A 21,945-nucleotide genomic window follows, 5' to 3' on the forward strand; every position below is an offset into this window, starting at 1 on the left:
AAGCTGAAATGATCCAAATGATTCTAGAAATGAAGGTGTGTGGAGTTTAAAAACACATGAAATATATGGAATTATGTAGTGACAAAAAAAGTTTAAAAACTCAAGTAATTATCTTAAAAACATACTAAAATTATCATTATCCTTTTGTACCATGGCTTTTTAACTACCACAACTACAAAATAGAATTAAAAATGTAAGAAAAATATGATTAATTTCTTATTTTTGACTCAAAAAGTGGACAGACCGGTCGGACCTGCGCGTGCCGTAAACTCCTCTTAACCTCAAACACATGTAGCACATTAATCCAGCTGAACGGCGTTTACGGCTCCCTGAGGTACTCTTACTCCTCCCCCGAGTCCGAGTCTCAGGGCGGCTCTGTCACTCCACTACATCCCACAAATGTCACTCCGGCACTTTCCTCTAATTAATAACAAAACAAAATCAATGTGTCTGGGTCTGAGCGACGACGAGACCTGAAGAAACGTCTGCGCCGCTTTACGAGAGATTACGGTAAAGAAGAGGTTCACAGGACAACAATGAGACGGATTTACATGGATATTATGAGGAGAGAGGAGCAGGGAGGAGCAGAGGGAGAGGAGCAGGGAGAGAGGAGCAGGGAGGAGCAGAGGGAGAGGAGCAGAGGGAGAGGAGCAGGGAGGAGCAGAGAGAGAGGAGCAGAGAGAGAGAGGAGCAGGGAGGAGCAGAGACAGAGGAGCAGAGAGAGAGAGGAGCAGAGGGAGAGGAGCAGGGAGGAGCAGAGAGAGAGAGGAGCAGGGAGGAGCAGAGACAGAGGAGCAGAGAGAGAGAGGAGCAGAGGGAGAGGAGCAGAGGGAGAGAGGAGCAGAGGGAGAGGAGCAGGGAGGAGCAGAGAGAGAGAGGAGCAGGGAGGAGCAGAGACAGAGGAGCAGAGAGAGAGAGGAGCAGAGGGAGAGGAGCAGAGAGAGAGGAGCAGAGGGAGAGAGGAGCAGAGGGAGAGAGGAGCAGACAGAGGAAATCAGAGAGGAGGAGGGAGAAGCAAAGAGAGAGAGGAGCAGAGACAGAGGAGCAGGGAGAGAAAATCAGGGAGTAGGAGGGAGAAGCAAAGAGAGAGAGGAGCAGAGAAGAGCAGGGGGGAGCAGAGAGAAGAGGAGCGGGAAGGAGCAGGGAGAAGAAGAGCAGAGAGAGAGAAGCAGGGAGGAGCAAAGAAAGAGTGCAGCAGGGAGGAGCAGAGAGAAGAGGAGCAGGGAGAGAAAATCAGGGAGGAGGAGGGAGAAGCAAAGAGAGAGAGGAGCAGAGAAGAGCAGGGGGGAGCAGAGAGAAGAGGAGCGGGAAGGAGCAGGGAGAAGAAGAGCAGAGAGAGAAGCAGGGAGGAGCAAAGAGAGTGTAGCAGGGAGGAGCAGGGACAGAGAAGCAGGGAGGAGCAAAGAGAGAGAAGCACGGAGGAGCAGAGAAGAGCAGAGACAAGAGAAGCAGAGAGAGAGAAGCAAGGAGGAGCTGGGAGGAGCAGGAAGAAGCAGGGAGAAGGGAGCAGCAAGATTCAAATTCAATGATTCATATTTACACGTAAACACTAAGTCCTTGTGTTGTGACAGAAATGGAGGTGTAAAAACATCAGGAGGAGGAGGTGCAGGAGTTAGCTCCTTAAGGAGATCAGACGTGTTGGATACGTCTGCTATCGACCCTCATAACAATGCAGCTCGTGTGAGAGGAGAGACGGGCCAAAAGGTAAACAGGAAATCAAAACACACTAATAGCGTTTGAGGAGCGGAGGAGAGGGAGGAGAGGGAGGAGAGGGAGGACAGGGAGCGTCGATGTAATGTCCATCCCAACGGAGCGTGTGAAGACAGGAGACGCATCTATTATTCAAGAAACAACCAGCACAAGCAAATCTGTGTCCCCACATGGAGGAGCAGGGAGGAGTGGGGGAGGAGAGGAGAGCAGGGAGGAGAGGGGAGGAGCAGGGAGGAGAGGGGAGGAGCAGGGAGGAGAGGGGAGGAGCAGGGAGGAGAGGGGAGGAGAGGGGAGCAGGGAGGAGAGGGGAGGAGTGGGGAAGAGCCGAGAGAAACAGGGAGGAGGAGAGAGAAGCAGAGGGGAGCACGAAGGAGTGGGGAGAAGCAGAGAAAAAGGGGGTAGGAGCAGAGAGGAGAAAGGAGGAGGAGAGAGGAGCGGGGAGACGTGGGTAGGAGCAGAAAAAGAGAAGGGAGGAGGGAGGAGGAAAGAGGAGAAGAACAGGGAGGAGCGGGGACGAGCAGGGAGGAGGAGAGAAAGAGGAAAGAGGAGGAGAAAAGAAAGAAAAATAGGGAGGAGCAGGGAGAAAGAGGGAGGAGCGAGGAGGAGGAGGGAGGAGCAGGGATGAGCAGGGAGGAGCAGGCAGGAGCGGGGAGGAGGAGAGAAAGAGGAAAGAGGAGGAAAGAAAAGTAGGGAGGAGCAGGGAGAAGGAGAGAGGAGCAGGGAGGAGTGGTAAGGACCAGAGAAAGAGGAGAAAGAACCAGAGAAGAGAAGGAAGGAGTGAAGAGGAGTGGAACAAAGCAGGAAGGAGCAGGAAGGAGCAGAGACGAGCAGGGAGGAGCAGAGAGGAGCAGAGAGGAGCAGAGAGGAGCAGAGAGGAGCAGGGAGGAGCATTTTAACATCAGTATCAGATCAGTATCAGATTAAAACCATCGTACAGTGACACAAACCCCACAAATCAAACCCCGTGTCACTCCTCTCGACTCCACAAACACAAACCCACGTCTGGACACAAACGACTTAAAACAATCCCCCAAAAAAAACCTTGATTACTTTCTTCAAAACTACTTTCTGAGACACTTAAATCCTCCTCCACTCCTCCAGTCTAACGCTCATATCATGAAAAACTTAACTCGAGCGATACAAGAAACCTCATTAAGTACAAAGACGCGGCGCCGCTTCTCCGTTTCAGAATCCCTTTACAGTGTGAGAAGTATAGACTCATTTAAACGAACAAGGCCATAAACATTTTACACAACAAACTTTTAATTAAACTGAAGACGACCATTGTGGGAAGCTGTATCTTTACCTATAATGGGCCACGCGCCGCAAAAGCTAATTAAACGCGGTCGCTCTTACACTTCGAGGTACGTACCGTGTTCTTTCTTGTTAGTACAGACGTCTACTTCGGAGTTTTTCGCGTCTACCCAACGAAACTAAAAAGATTTATAACTGCGGGCCTTTCCGGAAACTCAAAATTCATATCCTCAAGAAAGCCATAAACAGCATTAGCGATTCAGAACGCGGAGGGTTTCTGAGCTCGCCACTCTACGGCGTCGAGCGGCACAAAGCCAGAAAAACGATAAAATTAATGTGACACTCAAGAAAGAGGGTGGAGGCGGGTCAACAAGCAAACGCGATAAATTAAACGACACCGAACGCGAAGCCGGACTAAAAGCGGCGCGTGAATGGAGCGATGGAACGCCGGCCGCTGCAAATGCATTTATGAAAAGAGTTATATCCGAAAACCTCGCGGTGGAAGGTTAAGGACAGACACGGCTGGTCCGGTTCACGCGTCCAGGCTCTGATTAGCGCTCAGAAGGACACGTTTCTGAAAGTGTGCTGCGATAGAAAAGGCGAAAATGAAGCTCGTCGAGGCTAGCGGTTATAGCGGACGTATTCGGAATTCCGGCTACGGGTTTCAGAGCAACCGAAGAGCCAATCCGGAGCGAGGATGTTGAAGGTAATGGCGCTTTAAGCAGGGAGCAGGTGGTTTCTAGTTTGATTTGAAGGTTTTAGAGAGACTGGAGGTGACTGCTGACGCTTTTTCTATGTTTCTGTTTAGTTTTTTCTTGAGTTTAGCTGGAGAAAGTTGTTTTGCGTCCACATAGGTCTGAGTGTCGTCTGCAAGAGTTGCGGTACGTCACATTATGGCTGCGAATTAACTGGTAGCATGTCGAGACTAAACAACAACGGTCCTAGGATTGACCCTTGGGGCACCCCACAGGTCAGGGACATTTTAACTGAGACGCATTTCCCAATTTCAACAAAGAACTTCCTGTTTTCTAAATAGGACTTGAACCAGTTTAGTGCCGTGCCAGATTCTCCAAGCTACTTCTTCAGTTCTGGTTTTAACGGTTTAACGCTGAAACTGTAGACAAAAGTGGTTTACAGTTTCAGTGTCGTTAGCTCCTCCTTCAGACAGATAAAAGGCAGTGTCCAGCGGCAGTAATCTGACCGGAACTGAAGAAGAGCAGCCAAACGTCTTCACTCCTACGATGTTTTGTCCAGTTGACGGATTTAACTTCGGCTTTTGTTATGAATCAGACCTGGACGATTGAGGGACGACGCAGACATGTTGCTAATGTTTTTATCTTGATTTACAGACACAACAGCGAAAAATAAAAACCTCAGGATCATGTAGAGAGGGTTAATACGAACATTTAAGACCAAAATGACGAGTCTGACAGCAGCAATTACAGAGCGAGGGGCCAGTTTTTCAATAGAAAGTGAATTGGAGCCAGAGTCATGCCTCACTCTTTGAAACACTTGGCTAGCAGGTTAGCTACATCTATTAATATATATATAAAGTCAATGTGAAAAGCAGTATTTCATGTCTTTGCATCTTACGCTCAAACATGGCATAAAAAAAGGAACCGAGGAGCAGCAAAGGTCAAGGTCGTGGAGCAGGTGCATGAAACCAAGGCCACCGTTTCCTTTTAAAAGAATCAGCGGCGTGCGCGACATGTGACGGGGTTTGTAAACTCACGACTTTCTTTTCCTCGCCTAAACATTTATTCACAAAGTCATTTCAGAGCCTGCGTTGGGGAAGATTTTTGTCCATTTTTGTAAGAAGAAACATCACTGTGTACCACTGAGACTGTACATAAATGGACAAAGCTAACCCGCTAGCCGCTACGTTCCAAACAGGAAGTGAGCAAAGGCGTACTTCCGGTTCCGTCGACTCATTTTAACCCGCTCTACGTGATTATTTCGCTACCGTGTCCAAAAATCGAGATAAGAACAACAATAACAGACAAATCGGGAGCGTTCTTTCCCCGAGATCACTCCCGCTAGCGTTTTGTTTGACAGCATCGCTAAGCGTTAACAGCCTGGCTCCGGATTGGCTCTTTGGTTGCTATGATACTCGAGGATAGAGCTCCAGATTAGACGCTATAACCGCTAAAATCCTCAAATTTATTCACAGATTTAGAGAAATGGCAGTTTTTTTTCTTAACGTCGTGTCAATCCACAGAGCTGGAACGTGCATAAATACTGTTCATGTGGACGTGTGCTAACTGCTAGCGACAGAAACGCGTGTGATGTCCGTGCGCTAAATCAGGTGTTACGTTTCACTCATCAAAAGGTAAGAAAATGGCCGTTTACTTTCCGTAACTTGGATTATAACGATGAGAAGAACCAGAGGAAAGAAAAGAGCGGACTGGCAGTAGATCTGTCCATCGACCAAAGTTTAGATTGCGATTTATGGATCTTTCGATTTTTGGAACATGGGAAACATCAGCTCATTTGATCATTTGCCATTTTATGAAACGTTAGCATGTTTTTTTGTTGTTTTTTTTTCCTGCATAAATGGTTGTTGCATGAACTCGATGCACAAACGCGGCGAGAACTTCATCAAAGGAGCCGTCCGTGTTTACAACGGTGCATCTTTGCGCGTCTATGCTAATGCTAATGCTAATTTCAGAGTCTAATAAACATTTAAACAACTCAACTGACAGAAATCATAATACATTTCATTTTGTTATGTTATTTCACATTTTAATAGAAGTTAGCTTTAGCATTAGCGCTGACACACAAAGACGTATCGTTCCAAAAGCAGAAGTGTCCTTTTGTGACGATTACCTCACATTTATAAAGCGTTTAACATGTTCCTCCCATGCAGCTCCCTGTTCACTGTCTGACTCTAACCTCCTGACCTCTGACCCCCTGACCCACCTGCAACTCTCTGTCCACTGTTACATTTAACGTTTTAATACAAGTTAGCATTAGCATTAGCACTGACACACAAAGACATCCGTCCAAAAGCGGAAGTGTCATTTGCTGAAGTTTTCCTCACATTTGTAAAGTGTTTAACATCCGCAGCTCCCTGTCCACTGTCTGACCCTTGACCCCTAACCTCTGACTGTTCAGGTGGACGTGTACAAACTAATCCAGCAATCGAATTGAAGAGTTAATCCTGCAGCTCACAACAGTAACACAAACTGAGGCATCATCGCACTCATTTTAACGAGATTATTACATTATTTCTGGAAAGTTTTGTTTTTTTCAAAGCCCCTAAACCCATAAAGTTGTGTCCTTGGGCAAGACGCTTCACTCCACACTCACATATGAACATGTTTTTCTTTATTTCTTCGTTCTTTGTCAGGGACGTTGTACAAATACATGAATCTCACAAACGAAAGGATAATTTGTTCCAGATTTAGCTGAAGTGGGTGGGGATAAAATGTAAACAATGGGGTCTGTGCAATGAATGGAGTGTGCAATGTGCAGAATGTGCAATATTTGGGATGTGCAATGAGTGAAATGTGCAACTGTAAGTGCAATTTATTTATTTTTTTGACCCTTCTGTGACCCCAGCCCTTGAGAAAACCGATGGAAATTGACGTTTAGCTATAATCCGGTGTGTTTACGTTCATGCCTGTTCATTAACATACACTGTCCCACACAAATAAATTAAATTAAATTAAATCTGCAGTCCCTGAGCAGGTGAACACATGAAAATATCCTCATGAGTTTTAGTGAAGCCTTGTATTGTATTTCATCACGGACACAAGCTGACGACGCCACCAGGCCAAGTTACAGGTCAGATCTATGGGCAAACCAGCTCATTTTTGAACCTTATACGACAGCTACGTTTAAAGCCCTACTGTGAAACATTCATCGACCCAAAGCCATGGCTGCAAAACTGCTTTAAAACCAATCGTCTTCCTACGTGTCATAATTCTACCGCGACGGCCTTGGACGCTCAAAAAAGCGGCATATTTTTCATTTTCCGTCATAAATTCACTCTGTCACCGCCCCTCCCTCCCTCCCTCCACAGTGACCCTTGACCTCTGCCCCCTTCAGCCCTCGTCCCATCAGCGCCAGGGCCCAGTTCTGTCCGTCCCATTACTCCCGCGCGTCCTCACATGAACAGTAACGTGTGTGTGTGTGTGTTGATGGGGTCATTACATCTGCCCCCGTCTGACGGTTTTGGGTTAAACAATGTTATTATTCGATGTCCTTTTTTCCATGTATGGAGAGCGCGCCTCCAGTGACACCCTTAGCAGCAATAAATCAGATGACATGCCGCGGAGATCCCATGATGCAGCGTGCGCTCGGGCAGAGACGCAGGGACACGGCGGCGTATGACTTTAAAGAGGAGAAACACGGCTCTGTATCTGCATTTAAAGTCAAATTCATGATTTTGAGACTCGGTTCACGTAAAATGGTACAACTGCGACGATATGGAACAAAAAAATACATAAAAACTCATGATTTTTTACCCAAATATTGATCGATCTCGAGTTTCGATTCGATCTTCTTCCATCGTATTGAAAAACAAACGTTAAAGCAGGTTGTTTGGATACTACAGTTTTTATTTTGTGTTGATAGAACCAATAATTGCAGAGAAATCCACAAAAAAATGTAAAGTTTGGAATGTTTGTACAATATATTAAGCCTCTAAAAGTCTATGTGCGTTACCATTAGCAAAAGAAACGCGTGCAATGTCGCGCGCTAAATCAGGTTTTACGTTTCACTCATAAAATGTAAGAAAATGGCCGTTTACTTTCCGTAACTTGGATTATAACGATGAGAAGCAACAGAGGAAAGAAAAGAGCGGACTTGCTAACGTAGATCTGCATTATCATCGAGATCAACCAAAGTTTAGATCGCGATTTGTCGATGTTTTGATTTTTGGAACATGAGAAACATCAGCTCGTTTGATATTTTATGAAACTTTAACATGTTTTTTTTATTTTTTGTTTTGTTTTTTCTGGTTGTTGCATGAACTCGATGCACAAACGCAGGGAGAACTTCACCAAAGAGAACGTTTTTTTTGTGCGTGAAAGCTAATGCTAATGCTAATTTCAGAGTCTAATAAACATTTAAACAACTCAACTGCCCGAAATCATAAATAATAATACATTTAATTTAGTTGTTTTGTTACTTTTAACGTTTTAATAGACGTTAGGATTAGCATTAGCATTAGAATCGACACATTCCAAAAGCAGAAGTGTCCTTTGTTGAAGTTTTCCTCACATTTATAAAGCGTTTAACATGTTCCTGCAGCTCCCTGTCCACTGTCTGACCCTAACCCTGTAACCTCTGACCCCTGACCCACCTGCACCTCCCTGTCCACTGTCCGCTCTGTCCGGATTTACCGATTTTGAAGCCTAGTGTCCGTCCGACTGGATTTACCCGCCGTTGTTAAGCACAGAGCCAATTATAATTTTCCAGTTCTTCTGATTATATTGTGCCTGGAATACTCCATTATCAATTAACCAAATAATCTGGTCATTCCTGCTAATTACCATAAACGAAACCAAACTGAAAAAAATCTTTATCGAGAGAAGCATCACACACAAATTCTCCAAATCTAAAAATTCTTTCTTGCACCGATTTCCTTCAGGAATAATAACGTGATATCTGATCTTATCCTTAACAATTCGCTCTTCTTCTTCAACTGAAAAGCTAAAATGAACCCACTCGTGTGCCCTCGTGTAACTCATTGATTTAAAACACAGAGCAGTGTTTGTGATGTGGGCTGCTGATTTCAGGTGCTTATAAAACTAAAAGCGAATCAAGCCAAGCCTCTATTGTTAGCGATAATTTGAATCTGTAACGCTAAAAACAGGCGTGTTAGCCGAGCCCTGGCGCAGTATTATCCACATCTTGACACACACACACGCAGACTATTTCATCTCCAAACCAAATGTGATAAATTATGCCATATCTCCTTCTGTGTGTGATTGAGTTGACACCCCCTGCTGGTCCCAAGAACACACTGCGCCTCTGTGAGCAAAGCTACCTACCGCCGTTCTTAATGTGAACTCTCATTTCCAACTGGGAGCGAGTTAATGAAAGGCTAAAATTACGCTCGTAACAGACGCGGATAAAGAAGCCACGGAGGACAGAGTGAAGCGAGCACACTGTCCGCTTCAGTCGGGCGGGTTGTAAACAAAAATCTCCAGGAAGCATCGGGTCTGTGGATGAACCGAGAAGATAAAAATCAGAATTTCAAATATAGGATCGGTTCAAATCGAGCATAAATCCGGCGAGTAAAGTTGAGGATAATTTTAAAAGCACTATGTCTCTGCTGGCCTGGGAACATCTTGGGGTCCCACTGGAGGAGCTGGAGGACGTGTCTGGGGTGAGGGAAGTCTGGGAGTCCCTGGTTACACTGCTGCCAACTGCCCCTCAGGGATTTTATACAAACTGCTCGTTCACAGCCTCTTCACTTTCACTCAAGAGCTGCTTCCTGTTTGCAAAGATGTAAATAAAACATGTTTGCGATGGGGAATGTTTTGTGAAAATTGCCGTGTTTGACCCACTCTGTAAAGTATTTAAAATATATAAGACATTCTGTACAAGTTTATACAACAAATATAATGTATATTTTTACTTGAAGATGCTAAAAATGTATTTTGTAAGTAACATTTTAAGTTACTGTAAGTATTTCATAACTCTTGACTGGCCCGGGAAAACCTTAGGGTCCAATCAGAGGAGCTGGAGGAAGTGTCTGGGGTGAGGGAGGTGTGGGAGTCACTGTTTAGACCCCCGTGACCTGGCCCCGGATACAATAAGCAGAAGAAAATGGATGGATTTTAAAAGTTATTCTAGATCACATGTGTCAAACTCAAGGCCCAGGGGCGAAATCTGGCCCGCCGTGTCATTTTATGTGGCCGCGACAAAGTAAATTTAAATGTATGACTGTCTTAAAATGTCAGTTCATCAGTAGATAGGCAGTTACAGAGTTTATATCTATGCAAATTGGCCCTCGGTGAAATTGAGTTTGACACCCTTGTTCTGGATCATTTGCGTCAAACTCAAGGCCCACGTGCCAAATGCGGACCGCCATGTCATTTCCTGTGGTCCACAACAAGTTAAATTAAAAGGTATAACTGTCTTAAAATATCAGTTTATCAGAAAATGGCAAGTTATACAGCCATATTTTTTACATCTATGAAAATACACGTGCAACATTTGTAAATTGAATAAGTAATAAATACAGAAAGTTACATTTATTTTACATTTGAGAACGACCATTTTCCTGATGCATTTAACACCTTTGTTCTAGATAAAGCTACAACTACTGAGCAGTACATCAAGTGCAGGAGAAAACCATCAACAAAAGGATTTTAAGAATTTGATTTGAGTTTCATTCTCAAAAAACTGACGCCCAAACACCAACTGATATTAAAACTAGTCTTAAGTTGCGCTAGTAAAAAAATGTAGCTTCAGAATGGTCTTAATTTATAACAGAACAAGTATAAGCGTGCATGGGAACAGTCTACAGAGAGTTGTGGTGTTGAAAATGCTACTCAGATTAACGTTAGCATCAAAATCGAGCGCGTACAGTTAGCATATTGCGTTGTTTACGTATGAACGCAAACTGCAAATACACTAAGATTCCCCTCGACGCTCAAAAGAACACAAAAACCACAGGAGAACGCGCGGACCGACTGAACAAACACTCAAATACACTCAAACACAAATCATATTAGCATTAGCGCTGCTCTGTGCGCCGCGCTCATCGCAAAAAGGTCAAACGGGAATGAGCAAAGTTAAGGTTAAAGTTCGAGTACGCTGCTGTAGTTTTGGGTTTAAAAGCGGAAACGGTGACGTATTTGTAGTTAAAATTCCAGATCTACGGAGGAATGAACCCGCCACTTCATTAAACCCGAGCTGTACCTAATAAAGAGGCCGGGAGAGTCCACACTGTAACCGTATACGTCTTTGTGAGAGTCTGAACACTCCAGAGAGCCGGTCTAGACGTCTGCATCCCCGCCAGCCTCTCGTCTCTCTAAACTAAGACTGAGAAATATCCAGTGCGCCGCAGCCGAAGACACCACCAACCCACAACTCTGCCAGCGTGCGCCCGCGAGCAAAACAATACATCCCCCGGCCCCGGCGACGACCGAGAGGAGCAGAAAAAGACCAGGATGAAGATCGATACAGAACTGCAATTAGCTCACATTGGTAGGAGCAGGGCCAGATTAGACACAGGATGTCGATTCCATTTCCTGCACTATCGGGCCTCAAACTTGGTCGGCTCACTGTGTAATTGAGGCAACAAACACAGAAGTGATGGGAGACGCTGGAGTGTGAAGGTGACGGTAAACACGAACGCTAATGGCAAAAATGAGAAGTAATTAGGACCGGGAATTAAAAAGCCATGACGACGAGGAAGGAGCCAGAGAGATTTTTTTTATAGTGATAATATTTGGTGAATTTTGTCAGCTAAAACCATAGATTGTATATAGAAGTGGGCATAGCTAACCTGCTAGCCGCTACGTTCCGTCGCTTCAAGCTCCGTCGACTCATTTTTGGTCTTAAATGTTCGTATTAACCCGCTCTACATGATCCTGCTGTTTTTATTCCGCAGTTTGTCCGGTAAATCAAGATATGAACATGAATAACAGACAAATCAGGCGCCTTATTTCTCCGACGTCACTCCCGCTAGCGTTAGCAACAGGTTTGATTGACAGCGTTGCTAAGCGCCTGTTCCCTGCTAAACCTGCGACGAGCTCAGGAAGAGGCATTACGTTCAACAGCCTCACTCCGGATTGGCTCTTTAGTCGCTATGACGCTCGCGGTCGGAACTCGGCTCCAAATTAGCCGCTATAACTGCTAGCATCAGCCGCTATAGCTGCTAGCACAACGCGCTTCATTTGACTGGAGACGAACGCTGTGGGTGACGTCACTTAGTCTATTTCTTTATACAGTCTATGGTTAACACGTTTTTGTTTGTTTTTTTATTATTATTTCACAAAACTTACTCTTCTTTAGCTGTGGACCGTGGACTCTACCTGCGCTCTGCTGACACCTGTAGGCCAGTCACAGTACTTACTATATCCACTTATCGTTCAGTATATTATAAACAGAACAGTAATCGTTTTTGGGGGTCAATATTTATAGTGAATGCTTTGTCGTTTTTGGTTCATTTAGTTTTTTGTTGGGGTTTTTTTTTCGCAATATGATCAGATTTGAGCTGTAAACGCTTGAATTATGAGCTAAAATTACATAAACTAATTACTTTTTTCATTCTGCTGTTCATTTACACAACTCAATAAGCCTTGAATAGCCCTGGAACGATATTGAAACTTTGCGTGACGATTATCATGGGAAAAATAATTGCGATTAACGATTATGTCACGATAATGATTAAAGTTGTTATGGATGTGAATAATTATAACTTTAACAGAGAATATCATGGATGAGCAGGGCCGTCGACTGAAATCTGGAGGCCTGGGACAATACGTTTCACATGGGGCCCCCTATAATACGAATTAATAGGAAAACGGTCCAATTCTGGGCCCCCTACGACCTTGGGCCCCCGGACAACAGCCCCCTTTGTCCCCCCTGTTGACTCCCCTCTGGATAAGTCGTTTTTTCTGCACTTTGAGGTGATATAACAGCGATTATCTCTGTTAGCGATTATAAAAAATGTCCCACGAACGATTATTGTCGACCGTTTTTATCACAATAAACATTTTACCGTTTATTGTCCCATCACTTTATGGTTTGGTTTCAATATTATCGTTTTTCAGCGATATATTGAACTTAAAAATGTGTTATCGTGACAGGCCTGGACACCTCGTAGTCAGTATTAATTTCTTGGAGTGTTAAGCTGCATCTTTAGCCACAGCTGCCCTGGGACAGACTGAGGGAATCGAGGCCGCCAGTCCGCGCCATCGGCCCCTCAAACCCCCGCCAAGATGAAAAAAGTCTGGAAATATCAAACTTTAATGGATCCAGTCCTGTCACAATGGTACAGTTTGAAGTTTGACATATCCCTGATGTAAATATAGACGATAAACGATAATATTGAAACTCATTTATGCAACAAGAGCAGATTTAAGCCACAAAAACTATTATAAATCTAAAGAAAAACCAATAAATAAACAGCAGTAAAAACAGTTTGCATCTGTAATAAGTCAGACAAGTTATTAACTCTACATTTTTCAGCTTAAATCTGATCATACAACCACAAAATAACCAAAAATCTCCCAGTTGCGCAAAGAAAACGAGAAATATTGACCCCCAGACAGTATTATTCCAAGTTTTCATGTCCTGTAAGTAAGTAAGACGGAGCTAAAGGAGCGTTGACCTTGTTTTGTTGCACAAAACATAGAACCGAGGACGTTTTTTCAAAGCCGACCCATCTTTAAAGTACTTCACTAGTGCAGACCTCAACCAAGGAACGAGCTGTACCATCTCACAATACTGAAAAAAAAGAGTCCACATAAAGATCTTTGTGCTCGTTGGCGATTGCAAAACGAAACTCATTATTCAAAAATGTTTAAAACCAGTTGAATATCTCAGACCAAGACATCTGTTTTACAACGACGACAGTGCAAAAGGCCTATGTAGATGTGTGCGTTTACTAATCACACAAATACCGTAGAACCCATCTGGTATTGTCGAAACGCTCCTAAAACACATCGCAGAACATCATCCAGAATTAGAAGTCAACTGCCTCTTTGACTCCCCGTAAAACTTTAGTGCAGCGTTGCGTCCGTACGAAGCCTTTTTACGTTCTCCAAATCGAGCGGAGACGGTCCTCGCGCTCGCATCTCCATCCAAAAAAAACGCTCCGATCCCACAATCGCAACAACCATCTCCGGCAGCGACCTACACCGACGACCCTCTCCGTCTCATGCGCAAACCAAAGCTCTGATCTTTTATTTCCACGTCTCCACGCTCTATGGCTGCGTTCTCGAGACAGAAGAGCAGTTTTTTTCCCAGCGTATCCACAGTGAATAGTCCTACCTTTCCGCACGGATCGGCCTTGGACCACATCCTTGGGCACCACCACGGTATAGACGCTCTGAGAGAAGCCAGAGCGACAGGGGCTGTGGGCTGCACGCTCGCCATTATTCCTCTACGAGAAAGAGACAATACAATGTAAGGCATCGATAAACATGGATTCTATTGATTTTCTGCTTGGCGCTCAGTGGTGGTTAAAACAGCCTTGTAAAGTAGTGAATATAGAAGAGGTTGTATAAAGCCAGATGGATAATGTGCAAATTACTGGACAAATACAACATAGGTACTCGTGGTGAAGTGTCAGCAAGTAGAATAGTAGTAGGAGTAGCAGTAGTTGTAAGTAGTGTGACTGAGGTGAAAAACAGTGATTATCAAAGCAAACGTCTATTTAAAATGTAAATATTGCAAAAATGCATTGATATACATGCATAATAGTGCTTGTGCATTGCAAAAACAGACCTGTACCTCTTTAAAAACAAATAAAAATCACATATAACGCCTCTTTTCTTAGATCTTTACGCAGATTTGAGTCTAAAATCGCGTTAAAACCTCAGTAGATCCACTAATTATTATTATTATTCCAAGGTTTGAGCTTAAACGTGCAGAGCGTTTACCCCAGAACTCAAACATGTTCCAGTTTGGGTCCAGATCTACCCTTTGCAAAACCAACTGAGGCTCACCACAGGCTTACGATGCAAAAATGTGATGTTTCTGCAAAATCACAGGCTGCCATTTCCTCCACTGTACCCAAAGTATTTGCACATATTCACCACTTAATCAAATCTGTGTGACAAAAAGGCGTTTTACAGGAGCTGCCCTGGCCCCTCGGTGCATTCTGCTCATTCTTCCTTTGTGATGCCATTATATAGACTACTGTAAAGCCCTGAAAAGACGGGTAGTGGCTGTGTAATACGTCCTAATTGCTGTTTAACCAAGGCATTAAAAGTTCCTAAGCGCCATTATCCGGGGAATAACTTCGTAGCCACATGGTCTACTACAGCGCTGCGTCTCCAAAGGCTCAGACACAGAGCTACTGGAGCTACTGCACAGCCACATCCGTGACTGTGTGTGTGTGCAGACGCGGGCTGGTGCCAAGGCTGGAGTCTGAATGGAGACGAGCCACAGCGCGCTCCATCTCCGCTCTCCCAGAACAAACAGACAAATGGGATTGTCTTGTTCCTCTAAGTTTACACGTTCCGAGGCTGGAAACGCGAAAATGCGGAGTGAGAAAACGCCAAAAAGGATCAGTTTTCAGCTTGTGGTGTGACGAGGGAACTTACAAGAGGAACTGGGCAATATCTGCGACTTGAAATGGTCTGGAAAAAACTGCGCTAATGGACAATAAACGTGCGCCAAGCAGAAACATGATTGGTTAAACTTGTGCCAATTATAGCGTTCCGTGCGTAAAAGCCAAACCCAAATGCATTCAAGCAGGATCCAGGTTTGATTGTTCACGTTGTAGCTTATAAACTTCAATGATTTGGAGGAGCAGTAGTCAGCTGGAGGATTGTGAACCCATTTGGCACTGCAGTTCTGAGCTTAACGCAAGGCTCCGGAGCTGTTGCTTTACGGGCTCCAACGGATGCTGCGTTTCCTCGAGACAGTGAACAAAAGATACGCGTAGTTTGGAAAGACTCACCCAGAACGAGTCAAAAAGCAGAGCTGCAGTCAGGACCACAGCGAAGTCAGTGGATCTCATCGTGTCGAGCAAAAAAAAAAGCCTGGGCTGCTGCTGCTGCTGCTGCTGCTGCCGCCTGGGCGAAGAGACGGGAGTAAAACAAGGTACCGCTGGCCCAATCCTCCCTCACTCCCCCCTTCCAAAAAAAAAATCACAACTAGGGTAATTCCGAGCACGGTGCGCACGCGGGCTGCTACGTTCCTCCTCGTTCCGCTCCTCGTGGTGAGTGTGATGCAGCAGTAGTGAGTGGAGTTTCGCCGGCAGTGTCATGTGCAGGTGAGCGCTCCTCTCCACAGCTCCGAGGCGCAGTCAGCGTCACTGTGTCCAACCCCTCCCACGAGCAGAGAGAGCAAGAAAGAGAGGAGAGAGGAGAGAGGAGAGAGCCAGCCGGTGAGAGCAGCTCCGCACACGCGCGTAAAGCAACACCGGAGCTCACTCTCCAGCTCCCTCTCTCCCCCTCCTCCCTCACGCAGACCTCACGCAGAACGCACAGGATTTTACGCGCAACTTTCAACCCAGAATTACGCACGGGTAAAACGGCGGTGGGCTCGTCTGTGCGTAAAAAGGCGCTGGTTTCGCCTGGTGCAGAGGGAAAAAAGAGGAGAAAAGAGTCACCACGCAGCCTCAGAGCGGTGCAAGGAGCAAGTACGCAGCTGTGGTACTAAAGTAAAAGTACAAAACTGGGGTAAAAATAAAAATGTGTAAAGTGAAAGTAAAAATGGCACATGGAAAATCTAAGTAGTATTGAAGTATCTGTTTAAAAATGTACTAAAAGTGTAAAAAGTGAAGAGTTTTGTCATTTAAAGCTTCAAATGTGGTGATTTTGATAAAGATTTGAGCTGATTTTTGTTCAACAGAAACAACTGAATTAATTGTGGGGTTTTTTCTGTTTGTTCTGTTTTTATTTGTATAATTTTGTTTTGCTCAAATTATAAATGTGTTTTTCATTCATTGTATTATCATTTTTTCTTTCTCTTTTCTCTTTCATTTCTATATTTGTATTATTAATATATGTATGTATGTATTATTTTATTTTTATTTTTTTTATTGTGAAAACCATGAAAAAAAAAAAAGTTTTGCATTATTCTCGGAGGTTTCTATGAGGACAGTAAGTAAAGTACAGACAACTCAAAATTATACTTCAATACTTTAAAACTTTCACGTAGTTACGTCCCCCCGCTGCCAGAGGGCGACTGTTACAGGCGCCTGAACCGGTGACACGACGAGGTTCAAAAACAGACATTGATTTAAAAGTTTTGTGGTAAAATGACAGACGCGTGACTCCACAGTGTGACGTTCAGGCCGGTTTAGACTCACGTTACACTCAACATCGTCTAATGCTCATCTTTGTTCCGAAGGTCAGAGCACAATCTTTTCAGACTCAGTTCTCAGAAAAGCCGGCGAGCGTTTATGTGAGAAACTGAGCTGTGAATGCACCACTACAGCTTCATCTGTATCTGTGAAAGAGCCGCCGCCGCCGCCACCGCCGCCGCACGGAAGGTTCTGAGGTTTAAAAGAAATTCAAAACGTATGAAAACATTTGTGTAAAGATTATTTAAGCTAAACTCGGAGATGAAGTCTTTGAAACAGGCGTAGATCTGTTCACGTTTGTCCAGCCTGAACTAAAGCGATAACGTGTTTTATTTTATTTTATTATGTTTGTAAAATAAATATCTGTTTACTGTTATGTTGACTATATAAAAAAACAAAAAAAACAAAAAAGAAAACATGCCCCAAGAAGCAGAAGGAAGTTCATTTATCTTTGCACCTCGCCCAGGGCCGGATCAGACTATAATCAGACTGAGCAGCTGCTTAGGGCCCCAAGGCCAGCAGGGGGCCCCCAAGAGCCCATACATTTATAGTGAAAATAATAGAATATATCAGGTTTTATTGTACACAGGGGTTGGGCGTTTACGGTCTGAATATCCCTCTGAAAACGATGATTTGTTTTATATCTATAGCAAAATAACTTGTTTTTGAGTCGGGCAGAGGTGAGGGCAGCTCTGTGTTTACACCGGAGCAAGGACCCGACATCACGGAAATGTAAGAAACACACAACTGGACACACAACTGAACACACAACTGGACACACAACTGGACACACAACTGAACACACAACTGGACACAGTAAAATCCAACAGAAACAAAGATAAAATGTCTAGAATTGAAAAAATCTTGACCCCCCTTATATGTTTGTGTTGTTCTTATATGTTTGTGTTGTTCTTATACGTTTGTGTTGTTATCTGTTTGTGTCGTTCTTATATGTTTGTGTTGTTCTTATATGTGTGTGTTGTTGTTGTGTTGTTGTTGTGTTGTTGTAGTTGTGTCATTCTGGATGTTTTCAGTCTGATGTTGTTCAGATAAAAACAAAAACAACTGGTCAAAGTGACGAGAGTCAGAATGTGTCAAATGTGAATCATCAACAGCTGAGACAGGAAGGGGCCCCAGAGACACAGCCCAGGGCCCCTGAGAGGAGGGGGCCCCAGAGACACAGCCCAGGGCCCCTGAGAGGAGGGGGCCCCAGAGACACATTCAGCCCAGGGCCCCTGAAAGCTGAGACCGGCCCTGCTGTCGCCAATTATCCAAAATCACTTGTTCTAATGACATAAATCTGAGTTGGGCGAGGCTTCATCTGCTTCACACACATCGAAAAACAACATATTTATATCTAAAACGGGCAAAATCAGCAAAACATGTCGAGATTTTCTTTTCAAAAAACGTGACAGTTATGAGTTGGGAGTAATGAGAGCCGGTACTTTCTCCAAACAGTCAGAGCTCCCGCCGAGGCCTCCGCAGACGCCGCTGTGTTCGGCCGGTTGATTATGTCCACGCACATTACTCCAGTCAAAACTCCGGGATACAGCCGGGAATAAAGCCCCGGGACGACGGAACCATCATGACAGGAACAGAGAGTGTGTGTGTGTGTGTCGTGATCATAGACGGTCGACAGAAGTGGACTAAGTGAGTGTGACGTCAGCTCCAAATGAAGCTCATCGAGGCTAGCAGTTATAGCGGCTAATTTGGAGCAGAGTTCATAACAGTCGTCCCTCGCTCTATCGCAGTCTCGTGGAGTTTTTTAGTGTCATTTTACATGTTGTTTTTTTTTTACATCGTTTGAACGTGCATCGTGTCGTGCTTCCTGATTGGCTGTTGGACTGTAGACCATTGTGTCGTGCGTCCTGATTGGCTGTTGGACTGTAGACCATTGTGTCGTGCGTCCTGATTGGCTGTTGGACTGTAGACCATTGTGTTCTGCGTCCTGATTGGCTGTTGGACTGTAGACCATTGTCCATCAGTCTCCTCCGTGCCGTGTCTCCTGTCCAGTACAGAATGTGTTCAGACAAATTTACATAAACGTTGGATCTCAGTGTGACTCTGAAGTGCTGTACGTTTGCGATTTGTTTTCTCCCCGACAAAACCCACAATGTCGATGAAACGTTCTGCACCGACAAAGACGCCTACGAAGGTTTGAACTTTGAGAGAGTTTAAACGAGAGAGAAATGTGAGAAAATGTTAACGCCTGTGTGAGAAAAGTGTATAAAGTGTGTGGTGAGGAGTTTTACAGACAAAAACAGAGAGAATAATGTAAAAAATAAAGCTGATACTTCACGGAGAGACCACTGTATTTGTAATTTCAACTGCAAGTATCATAGCAACCAAAGAGTCAATCCGGAGCGAGGCTGTTGAAGGTAACGCCCCCTCCCGCCCACACTGCTGATTTAGCACGGAGCGGGCGCTTAGCAACGCTGTCAATCAAACAGGAACGACCTCAAGGAAAGGAGGACCTGATTTGTCTGTTATTAATGTTCATATCTTGATTTACAGACACAAAAGTGAAATAAAAACCCCAGGATCATGTAGAGGGTTAATACGAACATTTAAGACCAAAATGACGAGTCTGACAGACAGCAGAGACAGAGAGAGGGGACAGTTAAAAAAATAAATAAATAAAACAAAACAAAAAATAATAATAATAAATTAAAAAACCTACTCAAAATAACAGAAAAAAACAAAACAAAACACTCAAAATAACACACACAAAAAAATAAAGAAAAGAAACTAAAAATAAAAAAAACTTAAAATAAAAAAAACCTCAAAAAAATATAAATGAATAAAAATAAAAAAAATAAAATGAACTCCAGGATCATGTAGAGGGTTAATACGAACATTTAAGACCAAAATGATGAGTCTGACAGCAGCAGTTTTTGTTTTGTTTTTTTGGAAAAAAAGAAAAGAAAAAAAAACACAATTAAAAATAACAAAAAAGTTACAGTAAAAATAACAAAAAAAAAATACTCAAAATAACTTTAAAAAAACAACCTCAAAATAAAGAAAAAAATAAACTAAATAAACTAAAAAACAAAAAGAAAAAAAAGTCAAAAGAAAAAAATCTAAATAACTAAAAAAAATAAAAAGAATAAATAAAAATAAAAAATAAAATGAACCCCAGGATCATGTAGAGGGTTAATACAAACATTTAAGACCAAAATGACGAGTCTGACAGTGAATTGGAGCCAGAGTCGATGCTCACTTCCTGTTTGGAGCGCGTGGCTAACAGGTTAGCTAGGCCCATTTCCATAAACAGTCACAGGAGCAGACAGCAGTGATGACTGTGCAGTGAGTGGTCAGACTCTGAAGGCTCGGTCAGGCCGTCCTGCTGATGATGACGTGCTCGTTGGTCATCAGGAGTCTAGGCGTAGCTGCTGGACTCGTGTGGACGTCGTCTTCTTCTTCTTCTTCTGTCTGTGTGTTTGGAGGCTCTGGCTGTTTGTCGTTAAAGTGATTTGGGAACAGTTTGGGATATGAAATGTGAAAAGGGAAAATAAAACGTGTGTACAGCAGAACGTCAGAATGTCAGGTTTATGGAGAAAAAAAAGGCACTAAAATAATCTGTACAGAGTTATTTCTACATAATGTTTAAGTTCCGTTTCAACCATAATCTCAACAATTTAAAGGGCACAGTGTAACATTTCTAGAGGAAGAACCACCGCTGACATATCTCCATGGTGATGCTGTTACTTTATTTTATTAGATTCTTTTTCCAGATGAAAGTTTAGTTTGTTTTCTCCCTGAGAGTTTGAAGAGTTTGCTCACTAGCGCCTCAGAGTGGTGATTTTCTAGTGCCGTCTTCATACCGATGGAGGCAGGACAACAGCGCCACCTGCAGTTCGATTTCTTCAGGGTAGTATCCCGGGTGTGTGAGAGTAAAAAAGCCCCTCGTCTCGGTTTAAAGTCCCGTTGGTGTGTTTTTGTTGGTCTAAAACTAAAACTAAAATAAGGAAGACCAAATTAACCTTACTGGACGCTATTGCTTCACCTGGAATGTACAAATACAGCATTAAACTTGTCTATCTCCATGGAGACGGGCAGGTGATACAACTAGGTCATGTTACAGTTCAGATCTGTGGAGAGGCGACCCCGCTCATATCACTGCATGTTTGTCAAGTATAAAAAAAAACACTTAGAATTGAATAAATATGAGATGGATTTGTTTAATGTCATAGTGTGGGACATTCTGTTTCCTTGGAGAGTTGAAGGTTTACACATTTCCATAAAACCGGGACTAAACCAGGACTAAACCAGGACTAAACCAGGACTAAACCGGGACTAAACCGGGACTAAATCAGGACTAAATCGGGACTAAATCGGGACTAAATCAGGACTACGCCAGGACTAAATCGGGACTACGCCAGGACTAAACCAAGACTAAACCAAGACTAAACCAGGACAAATGCAGGACTAAAGCAGCACTAAAACATGACTAAACCGGGACTAAATCAGGACTAAACCGGGACTAAATCAGGACTAAACCGGGACTAAATCAGGACTACGCCAGGACTAAACCGGGACTAAACTGGCACTAAACCGGGACTAAACCAGAACTGAACCAGGACTAAACTAAGACAACACCAGGACTGAACCAAGACTAAACCAGGTCTAAACCAGAACTAAACCAGAACTAAACCAGAACTAAACCAGGGCTTTGCATCACCCAGTGTTTTTTGGTCCAAACGGCTCTTTGGGGGTTAAACGTTACCAACTCCTGCACTAGGCCAAGTTACAGCTCAGATCTGTGGAGCGGCGACATGTTTGTCAAGCAATAAAAACACCTGTAATTGAACAAATGCACGACGGATTTAATGTCATACTATGTAACTTTCTGTTTCCTTGGAGACATTTCCACAAATCATTTTAAAGTTTACATTTTTCATTTCCTCTAAACCCACAGATGGAAAGAAACGCGGCTCATGATGATATTCCAGGACGTCTCTTGTTCTGAAAATACACGGGACGTCATTGTGGAAAAATTGTGTCTTATTTTGGAGTCGGATCTGATCCAATCCATT

General features: G+C 43.7%; 1 protein-coding gene across 2 annotated transcripts in view; it reads right to left on the reverse strand.

Annotated features, from left to right (window-relative positions):
• The window catches only part of LOC117373074 (cadherin-4-like), a 535,276-nt gene extending 519,657 nt beyond the window's left edge, over positions 1-15,619 (reverse strand). For both annotated transcript variants that reach the window (XM_055223000.1, XM_055223001.1), the window contains exons 1-2: positions 15,560-15,619; positions 13,924-14,035 (exon numbers count right to left, since the gene is read on the reverse strand). In XM_055223000.1, coding sequence (XP_055078975.1) covers positions 13,924-14,035; positions 15,560-15,619 — 172 coding nt within the window. The remainder of the gene's footprint in view (positions 1-13,923; positions 14,036-15,559) is intronic.
• Between the last annotated feature and the right edge of the window lie 6,326 nt (positions 15,620-21,945).

The sequence above is a fragment of the Periophthalmus magnuspinnatus genome, chromosome 7 (assembly GCF_009829125.3).
Source record: "Periophthalmus magnuspinnatus isolate fPerMag1 chromosome 7, fPerMag1.2.pri, whole genome shotgun sequence".
In the NCBI taxonomy this organism is placed as follows: Eukaryota; Metazoa; Chordata; class Actinopteri; order Gobiiformes; family Gobiidae; genus Periophthalmus; species Periophthalmus magnuspinnatus.